This window comes from Bos indicus, chromosome 5 (genome assembly GCF_029378745.1).
Source record: "Bos indicus isolate NIAB-ARS_2022 breed Sahiwal x Tharparkar chromosome 5, NIAB-ARS_B.indTharparkar_mat_pri_1.0, whole genome shotgun sequence".
Lineage (NCBI taxonomy): Eukaryota > Metazoa > Chordata > Mammalia > Artiodactyla > Bovidae > Bos > Bos indicus.
In genome coordinates, this window is record NC_091764.1 from 117127863 (window position 1) to 117150151 (window position 22289).

At 54.5% G+C, this 22289-nt stretch overlaps 1 protein-coding gene and 1 long non-coding RNA gene across 4 annotated transcripts; one reads left to right on the forward strand and one right to left on the reverse strand.

Annotated features, from left to right (window-relative positions):
* Nucleotides 1-928: 928 nt before the first annotated feature.
* Nucleotides 929-4088, reverse strand: LOC109559917 (uncharacterized). Its single transcript, XR_002180859.2, has 3 exons — nt 3231-4088; nt 2218-2313; nt 929-1938 (listed from the first exon to the last, which is right to left on the reverse strand). It is a non-coding gene; the product is annotated as an uncharacterized lncRNA (long non-coding RNA).
* On the forward strand, nt 2358-21992 carry GTSE1 (G2 and S-phase expressed 1). Of its 3 annotated transcripts, none has more exons than XM_019961989.2 (12): nt 2358-2588; nt 3040-3124; nt 7635-7692; nt 7791-8415; nt 11409-11579; nt 12247-12370; nt 14149-14523; nt 18315-18387; nt 19814-20044; nt 20224-20428; nt 20857-21069; nt 21520-21992. In XM_019961989.2, the coding sequence occupies exons 1-12, from the start codon at nt 2382-2384 to the stop codon at nt 21601-21603; spliced, it is 2451 nt and encodes an 816-aa protein (XP_019817548.2). In that variant the 5' UTR covers nt 2358-2381; the 3' UTR covers nt 21604-21992. The 3 variants fall into 3 exon arrangements, with proteins under 3 accessions (XP_019817548.2, XP_019817549.2, XP_070646683.1); XM_019961990.2 differs by having other exon boundaries at nt 20857-21060; XM_070790582.1 differs by lacking the exon at nt 2358-2588 and having other exon boundaries at nt 2696-3124.
* The last annotated feature ends 297 nt before the right edge of the window (nt 21993-22289 follow it).

Consider the following 22289-nt stretch of genomic DNA (forward strand, 5'->3'; position numbering starts at 1 on the left):
AAATGAAGCAGAATCCGACTGGGGACAGGAAGAAAAGGTGGGTAGGCCGTTGACAGAAGAGAGGAGGGGCCCAAGAGAAGGGCTGGATGAAGACAGAATTCAGTTAGCCGCAATGAGCTATCAACAATTGGTGTGTTCACTGACCGAGTCTCATGTGCTGACATGATACAGGGGGAGGGGCATTGGGAGTGGGCATTTGGGGACCCTGGCCCCCAGCAGACCTCCCCAGGGCTGTGTGGATCTGACACCTGGGTGAATACCCCTTGAGTCTAGGACCCACTGGGCTCTTGCCGCAGTGGCCCTGTGGTCATGAATCAGGCAAACCCAGGCCTTGGGACCACGGACTGAGCACACACAGCACTAAGCTGGCCACTGCCTTCAGGAGGCCCCAGCAGGCAGAGGGAAGCCTGGGGCCCCTGGGCAGTGGGCTCAACAAAGGCTCCTGTCAGAAGCTGAGCAAGACCCAGAGAGGCCGCTGGGGGACAGTTCGACCTAGTGCCCTACTTCAAGCCCCTCTCTCCATCCACACCTGCAGCCAGGGCTGCTCCTGGACTTCCCAATTCCAGCCAATAAATTCTTCTTCTGAAGCCAACTTGAGGCTGGTCTTCTGTTACTTGCAACCCCGAGGCTCATGACCAGTATCTGCAGCTGGGATTTAACTTGGGTATGTATGGCCCTGCCGGGGTCCAGCCCCGGTGGATCCAGGGAATTCGAAGCGGGGACGGCGTCGGCTAGGATCGGGAAACAACTGCTTAATTAAACGTTAATTAAGGATATAAAGAGTAATAGAATAAGGATAGCTCAGTGAGGGAATTCAGTGGAGAAAAGAGGCTGAAATAAGGATAGCTCAGTGAGGAAATTCAGTGGAGAAAAGAGGCTGAATAATTCAGCCAGAAGGTAAGAGAAAGAACGACATAGGGAGACCAAGTTTCAGTGAACAAGGCCCGCACTTTATTTTCCAAAGTAGTTTTTATACCTTAAGTTATGCATAGAGGATAATAGGGGAAGGGGTAGAGTCATGCAGCAAGCCAGGCTTTCTTCCCGCAAACTTATCATATGCAAAAGCTTAGGTGATTTGCATCATCTTCTGGCCCGGAGGCCTGTTAACATTTTAAGACCCTTTCTTCAGAAAACTTATTTTTCTCTAAAGGTGATTAGTCAAGCGCCACCCTCCAAAAGCATTAAAGTTGCATTCCTATAGGGCAAAGGTGTGGTGGGCTACAACAAGAAAAAGAATTAACTCAAGGGTCCCAGGTTACAAACATTAAAGCTACTACTTACACCAATTATATTAATCAATACACTGCCAGGGACACAGCAGGTAAGGGATATGGAGACTTAGCAGCAAACATTGGCCCAACAAGTGAAAATCCCTTCACCAATACAATTTCTAATCAATCTTTTAACTACTCAAAGGAATCTGTGTTTAGACAGTTTAGAACATCTCCTGCCTCTCACAGTTGGGAGGCTCTGAACAATCACATGTGGCCAGAAAAACCTATTCAGGCAGGCTAGAGGATTTCCAAAGGAGTTTGTAGGTTGAAACACTGTCACACCCAGGAATTATTAACTGGAGCTGTAAGCTAACTCTTTTTTCAGAGAGGTAGTGGGGGACAGCCCCCCGTAAAGTCAGAAGTGTAGGTGAAGGCACAAAGCAGAAAGTAGGCAGACTCTGGTTTTGGGGGTAAATGCTCGAGAATTTCCAGGGGGACTCCTGAGGCTCAATCCCGCCTTTGCCTATGCTGAGCCTCCTTCCTCCTGACCTTTGCCATGGGCGGAGTTCCTCACGCTGGCTCTCGGCAGTGATAGAATTCTAGTTGAGCTATTCCAGATCCTGAAAGATGATGCTGTGGAAAGTGCTGCACGCAATATGCACTCAATATGCAATATGAAGGCTCCCGGCATGGCCCCATCTCTCTTCTCCAGTTAAGTAGGATCCTGAACAGATGATGGAACTCAGAAGGGAGCCCGTGGACAGAAGCTCAGGGAGGGTTGAGGGAGTGCGTACCCAGCACATCAGAAGTGAAGGGGACCTTAAAGAGCGAGGCTGAAGGCTGCAGAGGGAGCCTCTAAATAGAAATGAGGTGTCAGGGTGGTCCAGGGCCATAAACTAGGGTGTCTGGTCACCCAGAGTCACCGGGCGCTCCGCGGGCAGGGATGGGGTTTTCTTATCCCCCAGAACGAACCGGCAGTGCTCTACAAAGCGGGCATACGCACCTATTTCCTACCATAGGAATTGGATCTTCATTTAAGGTTGAAGATGTGGTGTCATAACCATGTCCCTTGCGACACGTAGCTGTCCTGATGCTGAGCCTACGGAGACACCAAAGGAGCCTAAGGCACCCAGCCCAGTGCGGCCCGGCTCTGGCCAGTTGTCGGGCATGCGCAGCGAGCCAAGGCAGTGCGCACGCGCGCCACCTTCCATTTCCCTCCCCCCACCCCTCTTGAGGCTCCGACTACAACCCCCAGGATGCACCGGGCCCCGCGGCCTTTCAAACCGGCCAATCAGCAGCCCGCAGCGCTTCCTGCGCGCCCCGTTTAAATCCAGGGCGCAGGCGCGTCGGCTGGGGTATCGCAGCGGCTCTGGGGTAAGGGGGTCGTCGGGCGACTCGGGTGTGGCTCTGTGTAGGGGGGCAGTCAGGGGTCCTCGGGGCGGGGGGTACTCCCTTGCACGCTCCGGCGAGGCTGAAGGAGGTCTTCAAGCCGAAGACCCCCGGCTTGAAGCCCAGCCGGGGAGGTCTGGTTGTCCGGGTCCAGTGCCCCCGTTCGGGCCTGCCTCGGGTGGCGCCGGCCCAGAGGCGAGCGGGCCCCGGGGCGGAGGGTCTTGGGCTGCGGTCGTGGTGGCCTCTGCCGGCCTCGCGGTCTCTCCCTGACTCGTTGGCCTCTGCTGGCCTCGCGACCTCTCCCTAACCAGCCCTCTCTGCCTAGCCGGTGCTGCAGCGGCCCGCACGGTGGGGGCTTCCCTGGGGGGCTGGGGGAACCCGGGCTCCGACACCCACCCCGCTTCTGTCTCCTGCTCCTTGCTGTGACCTCTGACAGCCCTGGCCGCGGAAGGAGGAAGCGACGTGCCTTCAGCCTGCCTGGCCCCCCCAGGAAGCGGAGATGGAGGCTCCCAAGAAGGAAGGTACGTCCTTGTCTCCGCAGCCCTGTCGGTCCGGGGGTCTCAGGGAACACGCAGGTCGATTTAATGCTCCTGAGAAAACTTGCTCGTTTGTTTATTCAGTACTCACCCCGTTCTCTGCGCCCCGGTAAACTGTCTTCCCCGAGTTTTTTCATTCCTCTAACTTCTTTCTTTTTCGGGTTTTCTACATTCTCTTTACCCCCCAAGTTGTGACTTCCCGCGGAGCAGGGATTCTTTCTGTTCTATATACTTCATTGTCCCCAGGGCCTGACATACTCCATAGGCACTCAGGTCTGGGGAACTGATGTTGCCTCTTGGCTGGTTGCTGAGACTTGTCCAGGATCGTTGCCAGGATCGTTGCCAGCACGTCGGACCGGTCGACCTGGCCTGTAGCCTTGCTGTCGTGTTCTGTTCCTGTCTGCTGTGAGTGTGGAAGTGAGAGCACAGCCTTACAAAAGGAGTTACGGGCCCTGCCCTCTTTTTCTGCTGAAGCGCGGGGACATCCTTTATATCCTTTGTCTTCAGGACACGTGTGCGAGTCAGGGAGACTGGGTACCCAGTTTCTCCTTAACACCCCCATTCTGCAGAAACAGCCCCAAGACTGCTAGTCATCAGCGCTGCTTCCTCGGTTCTAGAACAGGGTTTGCTGCTGCAGCCTGACCTCCACCCTGGCGAAAACGCCCTCCTTTTCCAGTCCCTTCCACATGCAGCTGAATCCCTGTTGCTGCTTCCTGAGGACTAATCCTGCCTGTCACCCATCCTTTGTATCTTTATATCTTTTCTTGTCTGTTCTTCATGCTCATGATGTACAAATAGGTCCCGCTGTCCGACTTGCCCTCATGTGCTCCACGCCCTCTCCGCTGCTGTGTGCCTTATTCAGAGCCAGACTTCAGGGCAAGAGCTTTCCCACTTGTTTTGCTGTTCTTTTCCACAACCTTCAACCCCTCCGAACCTTCTCTGCCCTCTCACTTCACCCAGACTGCCTTTGTCCGCCAGTGAGCACATCCGTGTTGTGAAATCTACGGTCGTTTTTTTCTGTCCTTTCAGTGACTTTTGACCTTTTCTCCTACAGGAAACTTGGCCAGCTTGGCTTCTTGCTTTTTCTTCTGCCCACTCTGGCCAGTATATCTCCATCTGTTTGCAGACTTCTCATTCTGCCCTACCTTCTGAAGCCGAGTTGCCCAGGACCTGGTCTGGGGTCTCTTTGAACTCCCCCTCCCCTCCAACAGGTTCTCAGACAGTCCTTTAAATCCTTCCACCTTCTGGTGGTGCCCACGTTTTGTCTGGGCACAGCCTCTCCTCTGAGCTCTGGGCTTGTGCATCCACCTGGCTGGCTGGCGTCTTCACGTGAATGTCTCCCACCTCTTACTCAGCGGGTCCCACCTCCCACCCCATTCTTGGCTGATTCTTTGTCTTTGTGAAAAGCAGAAAGAAAGTTAGTCACTCAGTCCTGTCCAACTCTTTGTGACCCCATGGACTATATCCCACCAGGCTCCTCTGTCCATGGAATTCTCCAGGCAAGAATTCTGGAGTGGGTTGCCATTTCCTTCTCTATTGTCTCTGTAATAGAAGTCAAGTGTCTGTCCATTCACCTAGCTGAGAAGGTTGTGAAGCATTTGTTCAGTCATCAATTACTGTCGTTTCCACGGTATATTTTGAATCCATCTGCCTCTTTCCAGCTCCACCCTGATGCCACCACCTTGGTCTCAGCCATATTAACTTGCCTCCACCTACCATGTATATTATGCATTTTAGCCAATGTGTATGCTGAAATTTCAGTAGATACCGCCTGCTTCTTTTATAGCACATCCACCAGGGTAGCCTTTTAAAAACAGAAGTTAGAGCACAATACTCTTCTGCTTAAAACCCTTCGATAGCTCCCATTGCACTCTGAATAAACTAAAAGCTTGCCATGGCTTGGACGCCACCCAGGATCTGACCTGACCTGTGTCTCCACCTCCTCCAGCCACTGGCCTCAGAGGTGTCCCTACTTCCCGGCGGCCCCTCCCCACACCGCCTTCCACGGTGTATGCCCACTGGACAATGCGCCCCTGAGGAGTGCCTAGCGGAGGACGCAGCCCACGTCTGCAGAGTGGATGGAGGGGCAGCTAGCCCAGGTCACCCTGAGCCACCGGCGGAGCCTGGCGTGGAAGGCTTTTCCCCTGACTCCCGGTCTAGAATTCCTTTTCCCACAGCAGACGTTTGGAATTTTCTGGTAGTGACCCATGAAATTGACTTCCTAGGTTTTAGACACATTAAAAAGTGAGAAGTCCATCTCCTCCTCCTTTATGCCCCTCCGCTGCCCAGTTACCACCTCCAGAGGCCACTGATCTCCTCGGCCTCCTGGGCAGTCCAGACCTGACTTGTGCACGTGCGAGGCAGTACCTGTCAGTCCAGCCCCCTCTTCTATAGCATGTAGAACCCTGGGTGCCATCTTGGGTTTTGCCTCTCATTTATCTCCATGAGCTCTGTGTGTCAATATAGGAAGTGTTACTGTTCTTCTCTGAGCCCAAGTTGTGTTCCATTCCGCTGTGGGGATGTGCTGTACGCTTATCTGCCACCCGGGAGCTTTGGCTTTGTGGCTGGTGTCTTGCTGTTGCAAGTGCTGCTGCAGCAAACCAGGTGGGGTGCTTGGCAGCAGTGGGCCTCCCGTCAGGGTGCGTGCGCTTCTTTCTCGGTAGGCACTGTCAGGCTGCCCTCCGTAGAGCTGTAGTAGCTTACAGATCAAACTTTTAGATTTTTAACAGTCTTATCAATGAAAACTGGAGTCCTGGGCGTCTCTGAGTTTTTCATGGCTCTTGCTTTTGAGTGCGACTGAGCTTCCGGTCGTGTGTTTCAGAACGTCTCCTTTTGCCCCCTGTGCCTCGCTCTGCTCATGTCCTTTGCCTGCTCTTCCCGCGTGTCCAGCGCTCGCCTGCGGTCTGTGGGAGCGCTCGCCAGCAGCCCTCGCGATGGGACCGCGCGTGTTCTCTTCCCTGTCTGTTGCTCCTGCCAACTCTGCTCGCGGTGGTTTTTGTCACGCAGAGACGTTAAATCTTTAATATGTTGGACTATCAACCTGTTGTTTTATGGCTTCCAGCTTGGTGTCAGAGTTAAACCTCCGCACTCCAGGCTATACAGGGATTTCCCCGTGGTTTCTTGTTCCTTTTGGGTTTAGTTTTTTTCAGTTAAGTCTTGGACCTTTTTGGGATCTGTCCTGGTATGGTCTATGAGCTATGGATCAAACTTCAGATGTGTGTATTTCTCCCTCTCAAAGGATTATCTAGTTTATCTCAATACCATTCATTGAGTAATGCATTTTCCCCTTTTATTTGATATGTTACTTTTATGATATGCTGAACTTTCTTTGTATCCATCTTGCATAGTTCTTGTTAATTCACAGGTGTTTTGCATTTTTTGGTTATAGTAAATGAGGTCTTCTCTTCCATTATACCTTCTCTTCTTTTTAGATATGAAAGCTGTTGATTTGTCGTATAATAATTTTGTCCTCAGACATTTGCTTTCATTCTTTCACAATTTATAATAGTTTTCAGTTGATTTTCTTGATACTTCTTGTATGTAATCATAGCATCTGTCCGTTGCGGCAGTTTTAACCTCCACATTCTTTCCTTTTGTTCACTTGTTGGTCAATGTTGCTTAGTGTTGGTTAAGGCAGATTTTTAACCACTGGGCTACCAGGGAATCCCCAGTTCGTTGCTTTTTGAGAAATAGTTGCTAAGTGTCCAGACCCTGAGGTGGAGCTTGGGAGAGGACTAGCCGTTCACTGTTTGGAGGCGCGTCCAGGCCGGGTGGGGCCGCAGAAGGGCGAGAGACACGTCCTTACAGGATGGTGATGCTGAGGCAGACATCAGGGCCGGGGCCGTGGGAGCCCCAGGAAGCCCTAAGGGAGGCGGGCATGGAGCGGGATGTGGAGCTGGGGCAAAGAGTGGTGGCCCCAGCCAAGGGGTGCGCTCGCCCAGAGGCTCATGGGCCGTCAGGGCTGGCGAAGGCCCTGTGTACGCAGGATGTCAGCTGCGCTTTATCTGGCCATTTGGGATGGGGTCCAGGGAGAGGCGATGGTCCTCAGGTGTGCATGGGGCCCCTACTGTGCCTGTGAGGGGCACTGAATTTGCTTTTGAAAGAGGACTAGCTGTAGTCTGTAACTGGAGAGTTGGGGAGCTGAGGCAGGGGGTCTTTTGAAAATGTTCTTTACCAGAAAATGACTGACTGAGTCTTGCAAAGCTAATCAAATGACTCGGTGAATGCATTTTAGATCGTGTCTTAAATATAAGAACTTAAAAACAAGGACTTGGGCTTTGATGGCAGCTTAGCGAACACAGAATGGCTGATGCTATTTTTTTTTTAAAGGAAAAATTAAGATAATCTAGAGCCCCTTGAGAAAATGTGATTATTAAAATACTGCTGTCACACTGTAGAAGTGAAATTTGAAGAGTTTTGATCGCTGGTGGAGGCTGGTGATGTTTGCTCGTTATCAGCCCACCCCTAAGGTAACGGCCGACTTTTTCCTCCCCAGACATTCTTCTGTTGGCTGATGAAAAGTTTGACTTCGACCTTTCGTTGTCTTCTTCAAGGTAAAAAAATGAGTTTTCTCCCCTTGCCTTGGTGTAACCACGTTCGGTCAAGTCTTTTGCGTGATGCCAGTGTTAATAATCCTTTTCTTTTAAAATAGTGCCAATGAAGATGATGAAGTCTTTTTCGGACCTATTGGCCATAAAGAAAGATGTATTGCTGCCAGCTTAGAATTAAATAATCAGATTCCCGAAGAACCTCCTTTGCCAGCTTCTGAAAGACACTTCATCTGGAGTCCGCTCGCGGGGGAAAAGTTTGTGGAAGTTTATAAAGAAGCTCACTTACTGGCCTTCCAGATACAAAGCAACGGCAGAACCACGGCGGCCCAGGCGGCCCAGCCCGAAGACCCTGGGGGCCAGGGAGGGGAAGGATTCATTCAGGAGCCTAAACTCAAAATAAACCTCTTCGATAGAGAAAACGAAGTGAAGAAAAGCCCCAAGTCACTTAAGCGGGAGACATACTGCCTGTCGGACGACCTCTGGAGGGCACCCCTGCTCCGGGGCACTCAGCCCGCCTCCAGCGCAGCCCCGCTGGCCGCTCCGGCCCAGACCGGCTGCCCCGAGACCTCGGGTCCGCCGCCCACCTTGTGCCCTTCTCTGCCAGCAGAGCCCAGTGCTGCTCAGCCTCCGAACCAGGCCGGGGCTCAGAAGAAGGTCGCCAGCAAGTTGCTGCCGCCCCGAACCTCGTCCCTTCGAGCAAAGAGCCTTCACTCGGCCGTGGAGAAGGTAGCCCCTCCAGCGCCCCCAGCACTTCTGTTCGGGGACCAGACGCGGCCTTGCTTCCGAGCCCTCTGGGTTTATGCCCCGGAACAGACCGCTGTGGGGGAAGCCTGGGGATGTCTTGCTTGGAGGGAGGACTCAGAGATGCTGGCATGGGAACTTCAGAAGGAGCTGTGTCCGTGGCGTGGGGAGCCAGGCAGGGGTGGCACAGGCAGGGCTGGGTCCCTATCGTGGTGACTCAAGGACACCTCCTCCTCCATTCCGTTTGAGGTCTTCCCTTTCGTTTTGTTACAGCACTGGACATTTCCCCTCACCAACCCGCCCCCATCCCCGCTCCCATTAGGGATTTTAGGTGCGTTAACAAGCAGCTTCTTTGCCAAATCCCCTTCTGGATGGCCACGAGTCTCCCTCTGAACCATGACTGTGTTTAGATTGCCTTCCTCCCAGACATGAGTGGAGGTGCTGCTCTGGGATGTGGGGGACACGTGTGTCTTTGGGGTGCTGTTAGCCAAGCTGGGAGTCCTAGCAGTCTGTGGGTAGCAGGGTAGGGGTCAGACTGCGGCTGCCACCTGGGTTTGTCTCCTCTGATTCTGAGCTCAGGGCGGGGCGGTAGCACAGGGGAGGCGAGGGAGAGCCGGGAGCCTGCCCTGCGCCGTCCCCAGCTCCGCGGCCCTGGCCACCAGCTTCAGCACTCCCAGCTAGTTAGAGAGGAGCGTTGCTTCGCGGGGCTGTCAGCAGGGTTAGGTCCGTGCAAAACACCCAGCACAGGCAAAGAAGATCCCTGCACGGCTCCTGAGCCCACAACTGCCTGCCAGCAGAGCCCAGAACTGAACCAGGCTGGACGGAGTTCTGCACGGAGACCCTTCGAGGGGCCGTGTGGCCTCTGCTTCCCCAGGGCTGAAGCTGTCCTTTAGTCTTGCAAATGCCTTTTCCTGGAGATCGTTTGGATGTAAATTTCTGAAGTGACTTTTCCAGAATGAAAGCATCGTGGGTCCAGGTGCAACACCGGACTTGGGCCCGGATTTGTGTGGTCACACATAGGCTCAGGGCCGGGGTTGTGGTGTAATTTCACCTGTTCTGTGCTTAGTCCTCAGTCGTGTCCAGCCCTTTGCAACCCCATGGACTGCAGATCGCCAGGCTCCTCTGTCCACGGGGATGCTCCAGGCAAGAATACTAGAGTGGGTGGCCATGCCCTCCTCCAGGGGATCTTCCCAACCAGGGGATCGGACCCAGGTCTCCTGCATTGCAGGCGGATTCTTTACCGTCTGAGCCACCAGGGAAGCCCATGACTATTCTGGATCCTTTAATTTTCTGGGTCGTAAGAAGCACTCTTGCCAGAGAGCTGAGTTTTGGTCAGTGAGGGGTTAGCTGGACCATGGAGCTGTTTGAGCTCACACAGGGACCCCCATCACTTCCCATGTTGTTTCTATGGAAACTGACTCACTTACACACCGCCACCTGTGAGGATCACCTGTGGACAAGGCTGGGCCTCTTGATGGCGCCGCCTAGAAGTGTCTTTTCAGGACACCTGCCAGGATGACTGGGGTGGTGGTGGTGTCGCTCAGCCGTGTCCAACTCTTTGCAACCCCATGGACTGTGGCCCGCCAGGCTCCTCTGTCCATGGGATTCTCCAAGCAAGAATACTGGAGTGGGTTGCCATTTCCTTCTCCGGGGGATCTTCCCGACCCAGGAATCAAACCAAGGTCTCCTGCATTGCAGGCAGATGATTTACCATCTGAGCTACGAGGAAAACCCAGGATGGCTGTAGTGAGAATTAAAAAACTAAGTGTTGATGAGGACGTGGAGAAACTGCATCCCTGTGCATTGCCCATAGGGCTGTGCAGTGGTGCAGCCTCTGTGGAAAAACAGTTGGGCAGTTCCTGGAAAAGTTAAACTCAGAATTATCACATGATCCAGCAATTCCACATGTTCTACTTGGGCGTATTCCCAAGACAATTGAAAACATATGTCCACACAGAAACCCGTGTAGCAGTGTTGAAAGCAGCTTCATTCATAATAACCAAAAAGTAGGAACAATCGAGATGCCCACCAGCTGATGACTGGTCCATGCAGTGGGATACTTTTGGCCCGTGAAGAAATGCTGGTAAACATGGGTGACCCTGGGAACACGGTCAGAGGAAGAAGCCAGACGCAGAAGGTCCCATGTTGTACGGTCTCATTCACAGGAAGTAACCGTAGCAGGCGAGTCGTGTCTTGCTCTGGAGACAGTGGGTCCATGGTCACCCTGCTGGGAGGTGCAAGGAGTGCTGACGGCCAGGAGTTGCTTTTCGGGGCAACAAAAATGTTGTCCAGTGACGCTGTGACCGTATGCTAAAGCCACTCAAGTGCACGCTTTAAAATGGTGGACCTTAGCTTAGGTGAAGCATATCTCGATGTAAAAAATGATGTAAAGGAGAAAGAAGGTTACTGCTTTATGAGCTGCTTTTGCTTCTTCTGAACTTTTCTTAGTATGGGGGGTTATTTATGGAAGCATGAATTACTTCCACGAATGCCCTTGTACCTAAAAGTGAGGAATGTATTCTTTGTTGGGCTCTGCTCACTAAAGAAAAATGGCTTTCAGTCCTAGATGAAGATTCATTGCAGCCGAGCAGCTCCTCTGGTAGAGGGCATGACCATTTAATGAACGATTCCTTTCTGGACGGCATTTTAAAATTTGTGTAACCAGATCCCATTTCCTCATTATCACCCTTAAATAAGAATCCTGATTGAGGACTAGCCTAGAGGAGTTCTCTCCTATTAATAGTCTGTCTTGGTATTATTTTACCCTGTTTTTAATGAGGAAGCAGGCTCCATCATCATTTTTTTCTGTGGTAATTTGGCGGAGGAAGTGAACCGCTATGTTCTTTTCTCTCCCGTTGATGAATTGAGGACTGCATGTTGGGAAGATGGATGGTGCATGCCCTCTAATTGAAGCCTTTATGTGTCTCTACGTTGTGAAAGACTAGACAGTTCTCACATTTCGATTTACAATTTTTCAGCCTGTGAGACAGAAACCAGCTAGTCCTCCCAGGATGAAAATCCAAAATGAAAAGGACACCCACAGCAGCGTGCCCCCAGACAAGCTCAGCACCACCCGGGCCGTCGCCAGCGTGCCAGCCAGTGGAAGCCACTTGGTCCCAGGCAAGCGGTCGCTCCCTGTTCCAAACAAGGTGGGTTGGCCGGGGCTGGGGCAGGGGTGGGGCTTGGCCTGTGAGTGCAGGGAGTAAGAGGCAGCTTTGAGGATGTGGGATGTGGGATGCGTCTGGACCAAAATCAATGTTTAGGAGGTTGAAGATAGGATCTAGGAGGGGCGGTGTGCTGAAATGCAGGGCATACAGGACTGGCACGTGGCAGGGCCTGGCCACTGCCCCCGGGGAGCCGTGAGCACCGCGGAACGTCGGCCCCCCCCGAGCTGACATCGGGGTGTCTGATGGCAGAGATGCCCCTGCTTCCCTCACGGGGTTGGTGCGCCAAGGAGATGGGCTGTTGGTGCTTTGAAAACTACAGCTCCTCCCAGGCGTGGGGGCGACCGTCCTCGTCTTTGCTGTTTGTTTTCCAGCGCTGAGCTCTGTGTGCTTGTGAAAGTGCCACGTCCCTGGTGGTACTTGCTAAGCTTGCCCACACTGGGCCCTGCAGCTCTCGACTCCCCAGGCTGGAGTCCAGGCCCCACGCCTGCGGTCAGCAGGCTCCCGGCGCTCCTCACACAGGCAGCCTGGCGGCCACGCCAGGGAACACTGCTCAGCCTCTCTCTGATTCGAGATGATATCTTGTAAGCTGTTGAAAACCCCGAATTTTGCAGAAATAAGTCTTGGGTAGGTAATGCAGTCTCTGTTTTAGTCCGGGCCGAAGAAAACCATGCTAAAACCACCTGGGTGTGCTGGCGGCCTGGCAGGAAGGTCCTCGTCGGGGTCTGTCTCAGGCCTGAGCTCCACGGCACGTGCTTCCCCTGCGACTGGCGGAGGTAAGGCCAGCCCTGAGCGCCTTGTTCCTGCCAGACTCTTCACAGAACCACTCAGCTCGGCTGCAGGTTCTGGAAGGCTGGCTCTGGTCTGGGGTAGGGAGACTGTTGAAGCCTCCATCCTCAAGGTGCCTCCCCTCCTCCGAGGAGAGGCACGGTCAGGCAGGCGGTCTTAGTTTCTGCTGAGTTAAGCTGTCACAGGTGGCTCTGTAGGTAAAGAACCCGCCTGCCAATGTAGGAGATGCAAGAGACTTGGGTTTGATCCCTCGGTTGGGAAGATCCCCTGGAGAAGGAAATGGCAACCCACTCCAGTATTCTTGCCTGGGAAATCCCATGGACAGAGGAGCCTGGTGGGCTATGTCCTTGAGGTCTCTGAGTCAGACATGACTGAGCACAAGCTGTCACAAGGTGGGCACTTCCTGCTGGTGCCAAGGACCCGGCATGACGCTGAGGCCAGCCTCAGCCACGTGATCAAATGTAGGATTTTAAAGTGGGGCTGTTCCAGATAGTGTAGGCGTAGGAGCCGTAACTCCTGGGTGTTTGTTTAAATCTGCTCAAACCTGTTTCAACTCAGGCGACTTTGCTGTCTTTCCAAGCCGAGGGTGCCATCTGCTGGTAAAGGGGAGAAACCCTAGGAGGCTGTGGGAAGGCACGCGGCCTCCTGCCCTCAAGGACTAAAACCTTCTTTGAAACAGATTTGCTGGGTAGGCTCTAAGCCGGGCAGCACGGCCTGCGTTTTGTACACAGACGTGAGAAGTCTCTCCTCTGGAGCGAGGCTGGTCCGATCTGGGGCCCCGACCGCCTGGGTGGTTAGGAGAACTGAAGTTGCGTCTGTACCTTTACAAACTAGGGGGCGGCCCCGCCCTCGCAGTGTCCCTGCGGGCCTGAGGACCACACGGTGCCCTGGCCCCGTGTGTGGCACGGCGCGTGTTCAGGGAAACGAAGTTTTGTTACACTAGGCTCCGTGAGTCTGGCTGTGTTGCTTCAGGCATCAGCACCAGTTCTGTCTATGATTTCTGAGCCTACCTCTGGGAAAGGTCGAGACAGGCTGCGGGGGGCCTTCTGGTGTGTGTTCCTCAGTTTTCCGTGGCAAAATCCCCAGGGTCAGATCTGATGGGGATCTGACCGTCATTGCGGCGGGAAGAGCACCATGAGCCTGCACTCTGTGTGACGTGGGCTGCGGTTTAGTCCTCCTAAGTTTCTCTTTAAGAGCCTTTCCCCAGGTTGGCCTGTGTTGGCTATTTTGGCAACTGAGTATTTTCAGCTAGCTCGTTTAAATAGTCCCGGTGACTGACAGGACCCAGCCTCCCTGTGGCTGAAAGGAACTGACTAGTAAGGAGCATCTGCTCTCCATGTCTCCCTGCCCGCACCCCTGATTGGCCAGGTGGGGCATCTGACCAGACTGTCCGTCTTCACCTGCTCAGCTGGGATAGAGTTCTGCTGTCGACATAGTGAGGACAAGAGAGCTTGAGTTTATGCATCCTGATGCATCTTGGCAACCGTGTCTAGAATCAGCACCTCGGATCATACTCAGCTAAGCCACAAGCAACCCGGGTCGTCTTGTGTCTGAGGATGTTGTCTGGTGGACATGCAGAATATTGTTCCTGTGTCGTATTTTTTAATATGGAAATCACCATGATAGAAATAAGTTGTTTTCTTTTCCACATTCTGAGGTAGATATGCTAAAGATAGCATATCTTGTGTGTGTATGTTAAATAACTTCATCATTTAAACACAGCATCGGGGTGAGTGACAACCAGATTTCCTGTCTCCTCTTCCAGCTAAGCCCAGTGAGCGTCCAGGCATCTCTGCGGACAGTGCCCGGTCAAGCTCCAGCCAGACGGGCAGAGCGGGGCTCGCCCTGCCACGGCCGTCCTTGAAGGCGGGACCCGGGGGCGTGGCCTGCAGGCAAAGCCAGAGGCCAGAGGCTGCGGAGTGGACGGCGGAGCGGCCCAGGGGGCCCCCCAGAGCATCTCTCCCCCAGCCCCAGACCCCGGAACAGGGAGGCCCTGGGCCGAGCTCTTGTTGTGGTTTGTCACAGTCTTCTCAGTGGGATAAGACCGGGGGTACAAGGAGGCGCGATTCCTGTCTAAACTCCAAGACAAAGGCTGTGGCTACCCCTACGAATCAATTTAAAATTCCCAGATTTTCTACTGGTAAGTCATAGATAAACTTTAACATGTTTTTAAAATAGTGAACAAATTATATTTATAAAGTTCAAATAATTATCAGTTTTGGTGATGGTGTTTGCTTTCATTTCTTATAAAGCATTTTATATGTCTTTTAATTTTTGTAGGTTTGGATAAGTTAGTGAATTTCTTAAATTACTCTCCTCTTTGTAAACATATCATTGTTCCATGGCTACTCTTAGACTTTCTGTTGTTATTTTCAGGGTTTTTGTTACTAACGTATTTTTGTGTGGCTTTCTTTGTGTTTATCCTGCTTGGGCGTTCTTGAGCTCCTTTGTTCTGTGCGTTGATATTTTTAACTGGGTCTGGGGAAAATGTAGCCATTGTTTCTTCAAACATGTTTCCTTGCCCCGCTGGCCCTGGGACTCCAGTGTCTGTGTCAGAGGCCTTCTCGTGCTGTCCCCTCGGTCGCTCGCGCTCCGCCCCCCTCCTTCCTCTGTGCTCCTGTCCCCTCGGTCGCTCGCGCTCCGCCCCCTCCTTCCTCTGCTTCTGTCTGGCTCGCTTCTCTGGCCTGTCTCCATGCACACGTCTTTGTTTTTTCCACCGTGTGTCTAATCTGCTCTCAAGTCCATCCAGCTAGATTTTCATTTCTGACCTTACAGTTTCCCCTTTTATTGTCCTCATGGTGCTTATGTTTTCCTGTGAATTCTTGAACATGTCTATAATGGTGTGTTCTAATTCCATCCTCTGTATCGTTTGGGGCCTGTTTCTATTGACTAATTTCTTTCCTGGTGATGGTCACATTTTCCTGCTTCTTCACTTGTCTAACGATTTTTTATTGTCTGCTAGACATCATAAATTTTCTGCATATCTGGACTTGAAGGAGTTGAACCTTGCTTTGACAGGCAGTTAGGTTTCAGTAGAACTTGATTCGTTCAAGGCTTCCTTTAGAGCTTTGATGGTGGGGGTCTCGGCCTTTACTCTCGGGACAGCTCAGCCCTGCCACCTGCGGCCCTTCCGAGCCCTCCTGCCTGTGCCGTGTGTCCCCTCCGGCCAGTTGCTGGGCGTGCCTCCCAGCCCTGTGACGAGGCAGCGTTCCTGGCGCTTGTTCTCGACCCACGTGGCGCTGCTGCTCACTGCACAGCCAGGACTCGGGGTCCCTCTTGGGCTCCCGGAGCTCCTTCCCTCTCTAGTCCTCTCTTCTCTAACTCCCTCGTGTCTAGTACACTGCCGCTCCCAATTCCAGCCCCTTCGGGCTCTCCCCATCTGCCGCAGCGTCCTGCCAGGGCCACTGGGCAGAAAGCCCACGTGGTGCCTGGCAGGTGCAGCGTCTGGTCAAGGTGAGTTCATCTGAGGAACATGGTCACGCAGGAGGCTGCACGGCACTGATGAAAGCCCAGGGTGGTTCTGGCCTCCCCTCTCAAGTACGTGCTGTCTAGCGGCTTCAGGACGTCGAAGTTGTCAGCTTTGCTGACCAATTCAGGTGGCTGTTAGCACTGGAAAACCTCACTGGAGTTCTTGCTCATGTAAGAATGAGCCACTCTGGGGCTTCCCTGGTCCAGTGGTTGACTCTGCGTTTCCACAGAAGGTGGTGTGGGTTTAATCCCTACTCGGGGAGCTGTCACGTGCCCTGCGCCCTCCACCCTGAAAAGGAATGAGCCGGCTGTTGAGTGTTGTCCGTTGCTCGGCAGTCTAATAGGTACAAGGGACATCATGGTAAGATAGCTCCTACTGATGGAACTTACATTTTTCTAGTAAGAGATAAAAAATGCAGTCAGATAAGTACACTGTCAGATCATAAGTTTCAGTTCGTCACTCAGTCATGTCCGACTTTTCGTGACCCCATGGACTGCAGCATGCCAGGCCTCCCTGTCCATCACCAACTCCCTGAGTCTACTCAAACTCATGTCCATTGAGTCGGTGATGCCATCCAACCATCCCGTCCTCTGTCGTCCCCTTCTCCTCCTGCCTTCAATCTTTCCCAGCATCAGGATCTTTTCAAATGAGTCAGCTCTTTGCATTGGGTGGCCAAAGAATTGGAGTTTCAGCTTCAACATCAGTCCTTCCAATGAACTGATCTCCTTTAGGATGGACTGGTTGGATCTCCTTGCAGTCCAAGGGACTCTCAAAGAGTTTTCTCCAACACCACAGTTCAAAATAATCAATTCTTCGGCGCTCAGCTTTCTTTACAGTCCAACTCTCACATCCATACATGACCACTGGAAAAACCATAGCCTTAACTAGACGGACCTTTGTTGGCAAAGTAATGTCTCTGCTTTTGAATATGCTATCTAGGTTGGTCATAAATTTCCTTCCAAGAAGCAAGCGTCTTAATTTCATGGCTGTAGTCACCATCTGCAGTGATTTTCAAGCCCCCCAAAATAAAGTCAGCCACTGTTGCCACTGTTTCCCCATCTATTTTCCATGAAGTGATGGGACCAGATGCCATGGTTTTAGTTTTCTGAATGTTGAGCTTTAATCCAACTTTTTCACTCTCCTCTTTCACTTTCATCAAGAGGCTCTTTAGTTCTTCACTTTCTGCCATAAGGGTGGTGTCATCTGCATATCTGAGGTTATTGATATTTCTCCTGGCAATCTTGATTCCAGCTTGTGCTTAATGGCATGAATAAAGGAAGTTGGAGAACAGTTTAACCAGACAGGTTCTCTCAGCTTGCTGGTCAGCACAGCTCCTTTAGGAGGTGGCATGAACCGTGTGCAGGGAAGTTTCATCACAGGACGCCCAATAAGAAAGCAGCAAAAGGCGGAAGCAGTTCTCAGCCCTGGAGGTGGGGTGGGTGGGCGCTGCAGGGGTGGGCTGTGTGCTGTTCTTAGACGCTCGCTGCCAAAACAGAAACCCTGGGGGCTGGGCAGGCGTGTGGGCTGGGGTGGGGAGCCCGTGGGAAGTCGCAGGATGTGTAACGTAGAGCCAGAAGGCGAGCCCCTTGGGAAGCAGGTTAGAGGCGGGGTGGCTTTTATAACTTGTCTGTTTTGGCGCAGGAATCACTTTGATAAGATCAGCTTCTAAGGGGACAGGAGGTGGGGGTGGGTATGAGCGTGTGCAGGCGGCTCTCTGAGATCCTGCTGTGAAGAGGCGCAGGGACGTGGACGGGGCAGGGAGCAGGCCCGGAGCACAGCGGCCGCTGCAGGCTGCTCTGAGATGGGGGACCTGGCCTGGGCCTCTCCCAGTTCCTCGGAGGCCCGGGCCGCCTTCTCGTCTGGGACTGTCATGGCCTCTGCCCGTGGCCTTCAAGACAACAGGCTGCTACCCGGGGCTTGGCATCTGAGCCTTGGCCCCAGGTGAGTCTGGGACTCAGTCCCGTGAACAGTGGCCCTGGCCTCAGTCCTCTGAGCCCGCTTGTCGTCACTCCATGACCAGGTGAGATCACACGAAACTCTTGTCAGCCTCCAGATGGCACGTGAATACCGTTATGTCTTGTGATGACCCCGGGCCACCCCAGTTCCCCAGAGCAGAGGCTGTGGCAGGCTCCGTGGGGCCCGTCTGGAACCTTCCTCCTACCCCCTTGTTAGCTCTGCTGTGGGGGCTCTTGGGAGACCTGAGAGGGTCATCTACCAAGTGCTCCGTCCCCGTCTGGGGGTCAGCCAGGCCGAGGGCAGCAGTGGGACCAGGGTTCTCCCTCTTCTGCACTTGCTGGTCCCGGGGTGGGTCCCTGGGGAGGGACGTGTCTCCCCCAGCCCCGCACTCTGGGGACACAGGTTTTCCCTGCAACTTGGGAGGACAGAGACGCTTAGAGGAGGCTGCCCGTGTGGTGAAGGTGGTGTCCCGGCTGCGTGACCACTCACCGCCTCTCTCTCCTCAGGTGAGCCCCCGGACGGTGCAACGCCGAAGTCCTGTCGGGTGCAGCGGCCGCAGTCCTGCACGTCGGTGGGGAGGTACCGAGTCTGTCTGCTTCCTCTCTTACGAGAACAAACCGAGTCCCCAGTGACCTCTGAGAGTGTGTTCTCCGACGTGTGGGGCCCCCCAGCCTGGCCCCGCGGGCCTGGCCTGAGCCTGGTCTCCTGAGCCGCCGTGGTGTCCCTCGAGGTTGGCAGTAGCACAGACTGGCCCCCGGGGCGGGGTTGCCGGTCCTCAGCCCTGACATGCGGGTCTCCAGCCAGACCGCCCAGCCTCCTTGGAGGTTCCGCTTGGTCGGTCTGGGTGGAGCTGAGGGCCTGCGGGTCTCAGGTGACTCCCATGTGCCACGGCTGAAGACCGCCGGCCTGGCTCAGGCTCGGGTTTGGGTCCCGGAGCTGCTGCTGCCCCGGTCAGCGTCTCGTGCAGCCTGTGAAAGGTTGCTGGCCTCATTTCCTCGTCTGCCCAGTGGGAATGGAACCAGTCAAACAGTAAGAAAACGCACAGGCACACATCCACACACACGACACACGCCCCATGCACATGTGCACTCCTGGGGGTTCTTCACACAGAGGGCAGTCCCCCCCGAGGGGGCGGGCAGCACTGTCCACACAGCTGGCCCTCCCCAGCTCTGAGTGCTGTCACAGAGGAGGGACCCGGCCCCTCAGTCCTGTGCCTGTTGGCTGGGGGCGGGGCACAGTGAGGTCACCTGACCCGCAGGCACGCTGCGCCCAGGGCAGGGTCCTGGTGCCAGTGCCCGTGAGCAGGGTGGGAGTGTGGCCTCGGACCCTGCAGGGTGGGACAGGCAGGACGAGCCCCGGGGCCAGGGTCCTCCTCCTGGCTCTGCCCCAGGCCAGCCTGGCCCTCCTCTCGGCTCTCCAGGGCTCTGGGAGTGCCTCTGCTTGTACATGAACTTGGCAGACACTTCCTGGGGTTGGGCCAGCCCTCCCTTCCCAGCACCAGCCACGCTGGGCTGCCTCCCTGCCATGCACACGGGGTCAGAGCGAGACCAGATTGGACAGTTAGGGTGGGAAGGAGAGATGGGTGGGGAGCCTGGCGCCCGACCCACTCACCTGTGCTCACCCAGCTCAGGGGTCTTGGACTCGGAGTGGGAGCACACAGGGAGACTGCGTGACCCCGCCGGGCCGCCCTGGGCCTGGGCTCCCTCGTGGAAATGGGAGAGCCAGCGAGAGGGGGCTCGGCACCCCGTAGACTCCCACACAGCGTCTCCTGGTCCCGCCCCTAATGTGCAGCCAAACCAGAGCAGAGCCTCACATGGGCCCACTGAGGAACCGAAGCCCACTCCAGGGCTCCCAGGGGGTGCTGCCGTGACCCCCGCCACCCAGGGGTCTAACAGGCTTCGCTGGCTTGAGCCTTCCACGTTAAAGCCACAGGTTTTCTACTCTCAGTGTGCGGCTGAGTCGTTAGGTTTTGGGTCATCTCTGCTGAAGGCTTTCTTCTTTCCAGGGTGGCCCACAGCACTCCCATGAGGTGGTCCTCAGCCGCACAGAGCCTTGTCAGCAGCATGAGGACCCCCGTGAGCACGAGGCGCCTATCGGCCCTGCCCACGCCTGCCGGCCGCCGGCTCTCCAGCCTCCCTCTGGCAACCCCCACGACTGTGCCCAGGCTCCTGGCTTCTCCCCTGCCTACATCTGCTAAGCGACTCTCTTCTGAGCCCCCGAAAAAATCCACAGTGAGGTGAGAGTTAAAGGCTGCAGTCTCTTCATCGCCAATTTGTAAAACCTCAAGTGACCATGTGCTGGGGGGGTCTGCTCTGCAGCAGATGCCGCTTCCGCTCCCGCCATGGTCCACCCGGGTCACAGGCAGACAAGAGCGCTGTGTGGCGTGTCCTGATGGATGCCCTCTTCTCTTTACAGAACTGCGCCTGCCATGGAGGGCGACGGCCAGCCTGCATCCAGGCGCCTCGACTTGTCCCCCAACGGCAGCTGCTCACCTCCGTCTGCTGTGCCACAGGCACTGGACTTTTCTCCAGAAAAGAGTGATTTTACTTTTTCACAAAGTGTCACTGTAGAAGTCACCTTGGATGAAGCACAGCCCCCTGAAGCCACAGCCCCCAGTGAGGTGAGGGGCACAGGCAGGGCTGACGTCTGCGCTCCTGGGTCCTACGGGTAACTGAGGACGTCACCTGCAGCCCGGGGCCTGTGGTGTCAGCCAGGCCACGGCTGGGAGGCGGGAGGCTGTGGGACCTCCTCCCCTGGAGGAGACAGAAGCTGCATCTCCTTGTGTCTGACATCGGGGCAGCTGGTGTTCACGGGAGGGGTGGGAAGCCAGGACGGGGGTTCACAGGGGAGGGGCTTCCCATGTTGACCACTGGCAGGAGGGGAGTCCTCGGTGCTCACACACCACAGCCCGGCCCAGCAGGGCCATCCCAGCCTCCTTCCTTAGGCCTCCAGACCAGCAGCCCCCAGGGCCTAGGCAGAACCCACCGCTTTCCCAAGATGGCTGACAGAAGACGCTGGGATGGCCCTTCATTCTAGTTTGTCATCCAGGCTCTCCTCGTGGATCTCAAACTGGATCAACTCAGCCTCACCATGGAGGCTGCGGCCACAGCCCTAGACGACCGCCCGCTCATTGACTTCTGCAGAAGCCCCGAGGCAGTCGTGGCCCTGCGGTCTGGAAGTGGGCCTCTAGTTGACCTCCTGACAAACACCCCAGAGGCAAACAGGAAGGCCGTGGCCAAGCCCCCTGACGAGGTGGGACAGGTGAGCTGTAGCAGGGCCTGCTGGCTCTGGCCTCAAGTGGTCTCTGCTGGGTTTGATGCTCAGGCACATCACGATGACCCTGGAGAGTGGCCACTGGGGCTTCCGAGGGCCACATGGCTCGGTTCGCCTCACCCTCGGCAGTGTGAGTGCCAAGGAGGCATCTCGCTGGAGCCCTTCTGTGCCCATGGCCCCCAGCGTTTAACAGGGAGTAGAAACGCCAGAGGAACTCAGAGCTCCTCTGGGTGTGCTGCTGCCTCCCTCCAGCGGCTTCAGCGTGGCGCTCAAGGTGCCTTTCCTCTGGGCCCGAGCCAAGTTCACCCAGTACTTTGGCCAAACCGTGGGGAACCGGCCGCAGGCAGCCCTGGCTTCAGAGAGCCAGTCCTTCGGGGTCTTTGGGGCGGGAAGGGGGTCACAGACGCTCCATTCACCTGTGTGGCCTTTCTCCTACAGCTCATAGACTTGGCTTCCCCTCTGATCCTGCTGAGCCCCGAGGCTGACAAGGAAAACATGGAGTCTCCGCTCCTCAAGTTCTGAGTGGAGTGAAACAGTCCTTTGCACTTCACTCAGTTACAAGAACAGTCCTCAAGTGGTATTCAACTGTCAGAGATAAATTTTAGAAGAGTTTGTGTTGGAAAAGCTGTAAAATGAAACAAAAAGCTAAGTAAAGTTACCGTGCCTGGAGCGGGCGATGGGCTTGGGGGCGGTGTCTGGCCACCTGAGGTCACTGCAGGCCAATGGCCCCCGTCCTCCCGGCCCCTCTTGCGTGCTGGGTGCAGAGTGAAGAATGGGTACGCTCCGGATGAGTCTGGATTTTTTGCATGTAAAAGAGCAAGTGACCCATCTTTTAAGTTAACATTGTATGAAAAGTTAAATATTCTAGTTTAAGTTAAATGGTAAAGTAAATGAAAATGGATTAAACCACCTCTTGATGTTTAAGATTATCCTAATTTTCAAAGACAGATGGCTGCATTTATTAGTGGTCAGTATGCACAATATGTATTATTCGAAATGTTAATTCTTTCTACCAAAGTGATTTTCAAAATTTAGCATGAAGAAAAATTGGTTAAGTGCAGACCCCAGGCCCCAGCCCCCAGGTCCGGGGCAGCCGAGTCATCTGCACTTTGAGTGGGCAGCCAGGGGGTCCTGATGTGATGGTCCACAGACCACACCTGAGGGGAGGCGAGCACGGGGAGGAGGAGCTCGTGTGAATGCGGGGGTGA

Coding starts and splice junctions, on each gene's coding strand:
- GTSE1 (XM_019961989.2), top strand. CDS start 2,382: ATGCGCAGCGAGCCAAGGCAGTGCGCACGCGCGCCACCTTCCATTTCC. Junction 12,371..14,148: donor TTCCCCTGCGACTGGCGGAG/GTAAGGCCAGCC, acceptor CTCCTCTTCCAG/CTAAGCCCAGTGAGCGTCCA. Junction 20,429..20,856: donor AAGCCACAGCCCCCAGTGAG/GTGAGGGGCACA, acceptor TTTGTCATCCAG/GCTCTCCTCGTGGATCTCAA.